General features: G+C 50.6%; 1 protein-coding gene across 1 annotated transcript; it reads right to left on the bottom strand.

Annotated features, from left to right (window-relative positions):
- Window positions 1-424: 424 nt before the first annotated feature.
- ZFP64 (ZFP64 zinc finger protein) lies at window positions 425-9549 on the bottom strand. The gene is made up of 6 exons (XM_048322004.1): window positions 9448-9549; window positions 8463-8702; window positions 6703-6864; window positions 5988-6050; window positions 5206-5457; window positions 425-2455 (listed from the first exon to the last, which is right to left on the bottom strand). The coding sequence occupies exons 1-6, from the start codon at window positions 9497-9499 to the stop codon at window positions 1158-1160; spliced, it is 2067 nt and encodes a 688-aa protein (XP_048177961.1). The 5' UTR covers window positions 9500-9549; the 3' UTR covers window positions 425-1157.
- Between the last annotated feature and the right edge of the window lie 918 nt (window positions 9550-10467).

Genomic DNA, 10467 nt, shown 5'->3' with positions numbered 1-10467 from the left:
TCCAGGAGCCAGAGCAACTCCAAAGTTTCCCTGGGCCTCTGGCACCACCTATGGATGACACGGAACACTGGGAGCTGAGGAAACCCTGCCTGCAGAGCTCACCCACGCCACCGAGTATGGGACAATTCACTGCTTTTAGTTTGTGGTACCTTTGCACAGGCAATTGCAGAGTTCAAAATACAGCCTGGAATTCTTTCATTAGAGAAAGGTCCATTGTATAGTAATAAATTACCATCTCCTTGTGATCCAACCTGAATTTCTGCTGGAGCGACAGACCTCGGATTAGAACATCTTTTAAATTTTAAATTAAAGTCACTCTTTTCCTTTTTCCCCTTGAACATGGAAAGAAGACCCAAACTGTAATGCACTTTTACCACCCACGCAACTCCCAACAGGCAGCATCAAAATAAAAACAAAAGGTAAGTAGTGTTTGTAAAAAATATATTTCCAGTTGTTTTGCTCTATAATTCACAGGCAACCTCTGACAGACAACACCGTGCCAGAGATAATTGGTGTCGTTGCTAACGAAGTTAGTTACTATTGAGAGCGGGACAACATTCTTTTGCTTTCTAAAAACAATCCCCTGGTCTCTGCTTAAGCATTTCAAGTGCCAGGTGCTACCAACTTCTACAGATACTGAGGAACAGCGCCTCAAACTTCCCCTGGGCTGGAGCAGACCCAGCAGTGGGGGTTCCTTAGAGCTCACCCAGGAGCAGTGAATGCACACCGAGCACAGAACTGAGAGACGCTTCACTGAAATAAACTCCAGAATGGCTCAGATTACTGTCTTCTTGTGTGTGCATCAAACAACAAGGCTGCTGTGAAGGTAATTCAGCACAAGGCGAGGATTTCTCCTTTCAGGCAGCACAGTACAAGAGCCATACTCTGAGGATGTCACTGCTTGGGGACACTGGCAACAGCTGCTTTGATTTTCCAAGGAGCAGGGCCTCTGATTTCAGCAGAGGCACAGAAATACAGACACATCCTCCTTTTCACACACAAGATGCTTCAGTGTACAGACAAATAAAACGTGGAAGGTATTTGGCTCTGGAGGACAAATCCTGCCTTCAGTTGTGTCCTGTGCATTGCTGCCACGCTCAGCACTGCCCTGGGAGAGAACTGTGTCCAGAACAGCCCCCTAGATGTCCAGAACGTGCCTAATCGGGGATGGAGTCTGCGGGACACAGCAGGGCCGTGTGAGCCCCGCTCTGGATGATGGAATAGGTCTGCTTGGGGCCTTCTGTGTGGGAAGAGGACGAGAAGATGGGAGGAGGGGGGGCAGCCGTGGACACGGTGATGCTCTGCCCCCCGTCACTGACCACGGTCACCTCCGTGGCTCCCTCCTGGATGAGGGCGTTGAGCCCCTCCAGGTCGGAGCAGCTGATGCCGGAGCTGGCGATGAAGGCCTGGCTGGTGGGGGGCTCGTGGCCGGGGGCGGCCCCGGGGATCAGGGCCTGGTGCAGGGCGCTGCCCTCGCCCTGCTCGTGGGCTGTGAGCAGCACGGCCGGCTGTGCCACCGGCCCCGCGTCCCCCGTGGCCACCGCCGGCGGGGCCGGGGCCAGCACGCTCACCTGGCCCAGCAGCTGCAGGCGGCCGCTGCCCAGCACCTCCTCCTGCCCCGGGCCCAGCAGCGAGGGGGGCACCACGTTCACTGAGGCGGCCTGGACAATGCTGTTGGCTTGAGGCACCTGGTGGCCCACGATGATCTTGACCCTGCCCTCGTTGTACGGGGACACCTGAGCGGCCTGGAGCGGCACCTGGAGGTGACTGACGGTGATGGGGGCACTGGGCTGCCGGCTGGGATCCATCTGCAGCTGCAGCACAGCCAGCTCGTTGCTCTTGGAGCCATTGTACAGACTGTGCTGCTTCTTGTGGCTCCGGAGAGAATCCTCCCGGACGAAGGAGGCATCACACAGGTCACACTTAAAGGCTTTCTTGGCATCCAGCTTGGCAACTTGCCTGGAGCCGCCCTGCTTCGGCCTCTCTCCTTCCTTCTTGTCCACCGAGTGCTTCTTGCCCTTGACCTTGTCGCCGTGGGCTTTGCGGACGTGAGTGGTGAGGTTGCTGCGCTGCTTGGTGTCGAAGCTGCAGAACTCGCACTTGAAGGGCCGGTCCTTGCAGTGGATGCGCTCGTGCACCTTCAGGGCCGCCTTGCTGGAGCACGAGTAGCTGCACTCGGAGCACTTCACCGGCTGCTCGGGCTGGTGCGTGCGGATGTGGTGCCGCAGGCTGGTCTTGTTCCCGCACTGGAACTCGCACTCGGGGCACTTGAGGGTGTTCTCCATGCTGTGCTTGATGCGCATGTGGGATTTCAGGTTGCCCTTCATGGCGCAGCGCACCTCGCAGAACTCGCACTTGTAGGGCTTCTCCCCCGAGTGCACCCGCAGGTGCCGCTTCAGGTCCGAGTTGATCTTGAACTTAGCGGGGCACATCTGGCACTGGAAAGGGGCGTCTCCTGCCAACAGAATGCACAGGTTACACAGCAGACACCGGGACCCACTGCTGGGATGAACCACGTACAGCTGCCTTGTTCTGAACTCCCAACGCATTCTCAAGATCAAGAGAAATTTCCTGACACAGGATTATCACCTGCTCTGACACACTTGCATCTAAACCATTATTTTGCATTTTTTTTATTGCAGGCTGGTGTCACAATATCCATGACCATGTTAAGGTGGAGCTGTGCTAATCCCTAATCAATTCCAGCGAGCTTTTTCTGAAGCCATTAAAAAAAAAATCCAAAGCAAATTTAGAAACCTAACTAAATAACTATTCCCCTCTTTTTTATTTTAATCAAAATATGTAGTCCTATAAAATACCTGAGCATGAAGTCTTTATGTAGGCATTATTTTGAACAAGCGGAAGAATTGTGTTACTAGGTTCTAAGACACTCTTGGTGAGAGGAAGAAAAAGAAAAGTGTGTTTAGTTCAACAAGCATTTATCCTCTTTAAAAATCAAACTGCAAATGGCTGATTTATTTTAGAAGTTAATATTTTATAGAGTTGGTGAGAGCTGTATAATTTTGCATAATTTGCTTATCCAGCTACATATGTCATAGGTTTAGCTGCATATTTTTCAAATCAAGTTGTGGCCTACTGTGCTAATCCATGTATCTGTTTAATAATTGAGATACATGGTGTACTATCTATATTAAACAGACTTTATTAATGAAGATGCACTGTTTGTTCATCTAGTTTATTTTACAGCCTCAGCTGCACACTCAGCTACTGAATTTTTATCTGGTTTGCTGATGAAGGCACAGTTCATATTTCAATGACTTAATTTTCATCTACAGGGTAGCACAGTACATGACAAAGAATACAGCAAACCATGCTGGTTCTGTTTGTTTAAAGAGTGGTCTGCTCTGTATTTCTTTACGTTTCTGCCCATCCCTAACTGACACTGCCACGATATAGATAAAAACTTGTGTCTGACCCTGGGATTATTAATTCTAAGAGTAGTTTCACTCAAATTAACAGGAAGCTGATGTTTAGTGACTCGTTCAACAAGTAATTCTGTGTAGATGATCCCACTCTGAGCAATGGGGATTACACTCACCCTCTAGAGGATTACTAATTTAATTCTAGTAAGCAATATATTCTACATCCCAATCTTAATTTTCTCCTAAAATTGGTTGTGTGCATGACAGGTTTGCAACCTAACAAGGATGAAGTGCTTACTTTCAAAATTATTGTCCCTCCTTTCAGCAAATCGAAAAGTCCTTTTACAAAAAAAAAGATTAATTTCAGAGAAATAGAAGAAACAACAAAACTAAAGACTGAGTTTTAGCATAATTCAATTGCTTAAGATGCAACAGACTGATATGCCAAAAAGAAAGGTTAGCCTAAAATCCCTTCCCAACTATTGGAATACTGAATGGCACAGAAATCTAATTCTGGAAATACCAGAGAGCCATGAGCATTCCCAGGTGCTCACTCAGGTAAGAAGGGCACAAAAATGCTCTGATGTGCCACATTGTGCAGCCAGAGTGTTCGTAACAGGTCAGTTCTGACAGCCCCCAGTGCTCTGCCTGACCATCACATCCATACAGCAACAGAAAGAGGGGGACTTGCAGAGTGACCTGCCAGTCCTGCCTGTCCCATCACAGCACATCTGTGAAATGTAAAAGATTCTTTTTTACTAGAGGCAGACTGGCTTGACCCTCCCCTCCTTCCCAGAGCACAAGGGATTTATTTCTTTTCTCTACTCCAAATAAATCCCATCTTGCACACATCCAAACTGCTGTTGTTTATACTCGAATCCAGAATCAGAGGTAGGAGAGGTTCAAAGCTAATCTAGTAATTGCTGAACCAGAGCCACCTGGCAGCTAAAATTCACAGAACTAATCAAATGTATAAAAGATAACACAGAAACCAATCCAGCGCCCTGGATTAGGTGAAAAACAGCATATAGAGACAACTGCACAGAGTGAACAGTACAGCAGTATCTTTACAGCAACTCTCTTCTACAAATAATCTCTAGGAGAGAAATCTGATTTAAATGAAACTTAGGCAAATAATGCAAATAGAAAATGGTAAAAAGTTTATAAGCCTAGAGGCTTTCTACCCATAAAACAAAAATTCTATGGGCAGAATATAGTTCTGGCTGCTCATCCTACCCTATTAATGTCCCTCAGTCTGCACAGGGAAGGTACCACAAAAAAGGGTCAGAAAAACATGTAACTTAAATTGCTAATTCCTTGCTACTTTACTGATGCAAGGAAGATTAAATTAGGCAGCTAACATTTGCACTGATGTAACTACTACAACTATAAAGTAATTTCAGTGTTTCTAACAAAGTGGACCAGATTTGAGAGACTTAGATAAGAACCTCGATGCTCTTAATCAATCAATCAATTAGATCACAGAATCACAGAATATTCTAAATTGAGAGGGGATCACTGAGTCCAGCTCTGAAGTGAATGGGCCATGCAAGGATTGAACAGACAACCTGGGAGTTATCAGCACCACTTCAGTCCTGCTCACTGAGAACATCTCAGCGTTCCAAAACCCGTTTAGAAGAAAGCCTACCAGGAGTCAGACCTGATTGCTTCCAGGTATTTTTAGTGGAGCTGTATTGCCCTAACGATCCCATAATTCACAGGCGGTGAATTCAAACTGTCCCTTCTGGGCACGTGTACATGACCTAAAATCATCTCTGTGACCGTCCAGCCTTTGGAGCCGTGGCTGTGAGTCCAAGCCCACCTGTGTGTGAGCGGAGGTGCACGGTGAGCTGGCTGGAGTTGCGGCTGGCGTAGGGGCAGATCTGGCACTTGAAGGGGCGCTCGTTGGAGTGGATGCGCTGGTGCTTGTTGAGGCTGCTGCTGTCGGCCGCCGCGTACTCGCAGTGCTTGCACTTGTAGGGCTTCACGCCCGTGTGCAGGCGCATGTGCATCTTCAGCTTGTCCTTGCGGCTGAAGCACTTGCTGCACACCTCGCACTTGTGGGGCTTGTCTCCTGCAACAGCAGCACTCACACACTCAGGGTTTGGCATGGCGGGGATGTGGTGATAAAGCAAACAGATAAAGCACAGACCAAACGCTGCCTAGGAAAGGGACTCGTTTGTAGGAGCCAGACACGAGGCTGCGGGCATATCTGCAACAAACAGCAGCAGAGCCTTTGGAGCCCTCTCCCTTTGCAACTCCAGAACTGGGAAGTGAAATCATGGAATTGCTGTCCCATGAAGAGCAAAGCAGGTGTGTGCACTCCCACCACACTGCACCCTGATAAACACATCACATCGGTGTGCACTCAGAAATTTAGCTGTGCCTCAAATCAACCTCCAGTGTTCAAGTGTCTGTGCCTGGTGCTGCCCAGAGCAGGGCATGTCCCCAAGAAACAACTCCTCAGGCACAGGCCAGGACAATACTAGAAGGTACAGACATGTGTACATCCTATATTCAGAGACATTACTTCATAGGAAAACAGCTTTTGTGAAAAAGGTGAAAGGAGGAAGCCAACCCAAAAGGAAATACAGGAACATAAACCTGTGTGCGTTCGCCGATGACGTTCCAAATCCTTCATACCATAGGAAGTCTTGAACTGGCAACCTGAAAACAGGAAGATCATTAAATTCCAGGAAAATCTAGCAAAATAAAAAAAATATATTGCCATATTCTGGAAATTATGTTTATTTTCAACAGTGTTTTCTTTAAAATTGAGTGTTAACAACAAAATTAATTCCTCATCTTGTTTACTCACACTTAAAACAACGACCAGTGAACTTGAGTTTCTAATGCTTCCCCTTGGAGGCAACTCACTCCTACCCTTTTCTGTAAGATTTGGAACAAGTCCTCTGGAATCTCAGCCTAGCATCTGAAATGTTCTTTACAGTACTGAGAGGATGCTGGAGGAACTAATTAATTCCACATAAGACTTTGAGTTAGTGCAACTGCGAGCTCAGGTAACAGCTCCCCATGCAGGAATGCTGTTCAAGTGAAAGTGCTGCAGTTCTGGAGTGCAGAAATGAATCCTCAGCATCTGAAATGTGCCTTTCACTCAGTGCTCTGGGCTGGGGACAAGGTGGGGATTGGGCACAGGTTGGACCTGATGGTCCGGGAGGGCTTTTCCAACCCAAAAGATTCCCGGATTCTGTGAAATCTGCACCAGAACTGCTGCAGGTATCAAATCTCCTGTGTGTGTCACTACAGGAAAGCTCTCCATGCTAAAAGGAAAAGGCAGAAGGAACAACCCCCATCTCACCTGGGTAGAGACAGCTGAGTTTCTTCAGTGGCAGTGAGGAGGAGGATTTCTTGGACTTTGCTTTTGGTGGTGTAGAGACGACAGCAGCAGCTGGAGGCTCTGTGCTCTCGCTGGGCAGGTAGGTCTGGTAGCCATGCTCAAAAACAAACTCTGGGGCAGAAACTAAACACACAAAAAACTTCATGTGAGAGCATTAACTTCTCTAATCAGAAAAAAAAATCTAATTATTGTCTAGTTTCATGAATTCTCTGTTTTTTTTTCCTAGCAACATTCCTGTTCCTGGGTTCCTATTTACCTGGAGGAGAAGGAAAGGAAAAAGGTTTTTTTCTTCCAAATACCAAATAAAGATATATTTGTTTTCCAACTCTGGCTGTGTTATAGCCCAAACGAGAAAAAAATATCATTATTTATATGGCAAATGTTGTCAAAAGGCAGCACACAAATTATTTTTGTAATTGTTAAAAAAGTTCAGCCTCTTTCAACTCTACTGTTTTTAGCTGTTACTCACAAGAATAACAGGTGAAAATATCACAGCCAAAGTAGCAGCTTTTAAATCAATTAAACAACGCTATACCCCAAAAGGGCAAATGGATAGAACTGTCCTCATTCTAAAGATGAGTAAATATGAAGCAGAAAAATGACTCACCCAAAACCCACACTGAGTTGAGGGATTATAATACAAAAATTCCTGGAAGTGAGCCCTGAATTCAGTTTGTTTCAGTGCTCTTCCAGATCCTCTGCCTTAATCTGTCTATCCAAATTAGAGTCAAATAATTTGGGGTTTAGTAAGGTCCCACACCAAAATAAAACAAAACTATATATAGAAAGGCAAACCTTCATACACGGAACAAAATCCTAATTTTATTTAAATGTCTCCAGGATCGGGACCTCACTCGAGGCTTCACATAGGCAGAAATTTTGAGTAATATTTTTCCTGCCAATTAGTTGTGGGAGTAGTGTTAGGGAATGCAGTGTTCTCACATAAAAAGGTCTGGATGGGTGCCTGACAGCAATTCTGTGTCTGTTTTCCATCAAGAGCACTCTTAAAAAAAAAAAAAAAAGCATAGTAATTTCAGTATTTCTCATAAGTATCAACAATTTTAATTAATTTGCACAAGCTGGTTACACAGCACAATAAACTTGAGCAATTCTTTGAGTGAACTTGTATCTCAATTAGCAAATTAAGCCACCATTATTATAACAAACCCAGAAGAAGGCAGCAAAGCACTATTTCATTTCCTTGGTTCCATGGCAACTGATGTGAAAACTCTTATTGTAGCTGGGTGATGGGGACACAGGGGCAGAGGGCTGGGTGGTGCTGGCACCTGGCAGGTGACACGGTGGTACCTGTGATGGGTGCCTGCGATGGGCTGGGTACCTGTGATGGGTACCTGTGATGGACTGGGTGCCTGCGATGGGCACCTGTGATGGACTGGGTGCCTGCGATGGGCTGGGTACCTGTGATGGGCACCTGTGATGGGCTGGGTGCCTGCGATGGGCTGGGTGCCTGCGATGGGCTGGGTGCCTGTGATGGGTACCTGTGATGGGCACCTGTGATGGGCTGGGTGCCTGTGATGGGCTGGGTGCCTGTGATGGGCTGGGTACCTGTGATGGGCACCTGTGATGGGCTGGGTGCCTGTGATGGGCACCTGCGATGGGCCGGGTACCTGTGATGGGTACCTGTGATGGGCACCTGCGATGGGCTGGGTGCCTGTGATGGGCTGGGTGCCTGTGATGGGCACCTGTGATGGGCCGGGTACCTGTGATGGTTTGTGTCTCGGAGGCGATGGTCCTGCTCGTGCTCTGAGGCTGTGTGCTTGGCACGGTCTCCTCGGACACAAACTGCACGGTGCTGGTGGCGCCGGCCGTGGCACTGGTGAGCTGGCAGCCGCTCTGCTTGTGCCCCACGAAGGCGTCCAGGTTGTTGAACTGCTGCTTGCAGATGCCGCAGATGTGGATGTCGGGCGTCAGCTCCACCAGCACCGTGGTGCTGCCGGGGACTGCGGGGACACGGCGCGGTCAGCTCGGCCCGGGGGATGGCGATGGGTGGCACAGGGACATCCTGCCGCCCAAGCGCCCTGAGCTGCGGGGGCACTGCGGGACCCCCGGGCGGCGGGGAAGCATCTCCAGAGGGCTCGGGGTCCCGCGGGGGCACTCGCCCAGTGGCTGCGGCATCGCTGCACGGAGCCCTCCGGGGACACACGGACACCACCCAGTGCCCGTGGAGAGTGGACAATCCCCCGGAATCCGTGGACCACTGCCCAGTGCCCATGGAGCATTCACCACCCGGGATGGACCACCGGCCGGGACGCACGGAGCACCGCCCGGTGACCTCGGAGCACCGCCCGGTGACCCCGGACCACCGCCCGGGACCCACGGAGCACCGCCCGGTGACCCACGGACCACCGCCCGGTGACCCCGGACCACCGCCCGGTGACCCCGGACCACCGCCCGGGACCCACGGACCACCGCCCGGGACCCCCGGACCACCGTCCAGTGACCCCGGACCCCCGTCCAGTGACCCCGGAGCACCGCCCGGGCCCCCGCGCCCCTTCCCGGCCCCCGCCCGCCCGGCGCCCGCGGCGCTCACGCAGATTCCCGGGTTCCCCCCCGCCCCCCAGCCAGGTTCCCGGGCTCCGCTCCCGCCCGTTTCATGCGCTACTCAGGTTTCGGGGCCTGGGCAGGCCCCGGCTGCCCCGCGCTGGCGCGGCGCGGGCCCCGGAGCGCGCATGGCGCAGCACTTACACTGCACGGGGCCGGGGAAGGCGGGCGCCGCCCCCGCCCCGCCGCGGTTCATGGCGGCCCCGAGCCCGCCGGGACCCGGCACCCCGGACCCGGTCCCCGCTGCCGCCGGGCGCGGGCGGATGTGCGGGAGCCGAGCATGCTCAGTGGCGGCGGCGAGGCTGCGGCGGTGGCGGCCCTCAGCGGCCCCGGGCAGGCGCGGCCCAGAGGCAGCGGAGCGGCGGGGTTAAACCCCGGGCCGTGCCGGGCCCCCCAGCCTTCACCGCCGGGCCCTGCCCGTGCCGGGAGCGGCCGGAGCCGCCGTGCCCGTGCCCGTTCCCGCCGAGGCGGCCGCGGGCCGGGGCGCGCCCGGCTCCCTCAGAGCCCTCAGTCTCAGGCTAGTGCTTTAACTTGTCCGGCAAAGCTTTAGGGACTTGGGGCTGACACTGGCTGACACTTTCGGTAGGGGAAGCAGTGGAAAGCAGCCTCACAGAATGCTTTGGGTTGAAGGGACATTAAAGCTCGTCTCGTTCCAATCTCATGCTTTGGGCAGAGATTGGTTCCTTCCGCCAGACCAGGTTCCTCAGTGGTCATCAGGCAGAGAAGTTGAAGGAATTGCTCCTTACTGTTCTTCATGCAAAATCACTTTTTTGTTCTCCCCTAGGACAACACTAATAACTGCACAGTTCATATTAAAGTCTTACTTTCCTGGGCAAGCAGCGTCCTTTTGACATTTCTGTTGATCCTTTTTGCCCAAACCATATAACACAGGCATGGGATTTTCAGGGAACTGAGGTAAAGCACAAAGGTGATACTCCTAATTCCTGTCTTTGAAACCTGCTGTGTTTGATAGCACATCAAAGTGCTAGTTACAAACATCATATCACTTCAAGACCTAAAGTATATTTTAATCCAGCTCTGGATTAAAAGTTTGATTGACACATGAAAACACTAATGAAGAAGGAAACCAAATAAACTCCACACAAGGAGTATTGAATGTGGAACATTACCAGGAGTTTAAAAATTTATTCAGAATCCTCCCTT

This window comes from Corvus hawaiiensis, chromosome 17 (assembly GCF_020740725.1).
Source record: "Corvus hawaiiensis isolate bCorHaw1 chromosome 17, bCorHaw1.pri.cur, whole genome shotgun sequence".
In the NCBI taxonomy this organism is placed as follows: Eukaryota; Metazoa; Chordata; class Aves; order Passeriformes; family Corvidae; genus Corvus; species Corvus hawaiiensis.
This window is presented reverse-complemented; position numbering and strand designations above follow the sequence as displayed.

Bases quoted from the DNA above. Each gene is read 5' to 3' on its own strand.
- ZFP64 (XM_048322004.1), bottom strand. From the start codon at position 9,499: ATGAACCGCGGCGGGGCGGGGGCGGCGCCCGCCTTCCCCGGCCCCGTG. The intron at 6,051-6,702 runs GTGAGATGGGGG...TCCTGTTTTCAG, and splicing joins ACTCAGCTGTCTCTACCCAG to GTTGCCAGTTCAAGACTTCC. The intron at 2,456-5,205 runs GTGGGCTTGGAC...TTCTGTTGGCAG, and splicing joins GCACCTCCGCTCACACACAG to GAGACGCCCCTTTCCAGTGC.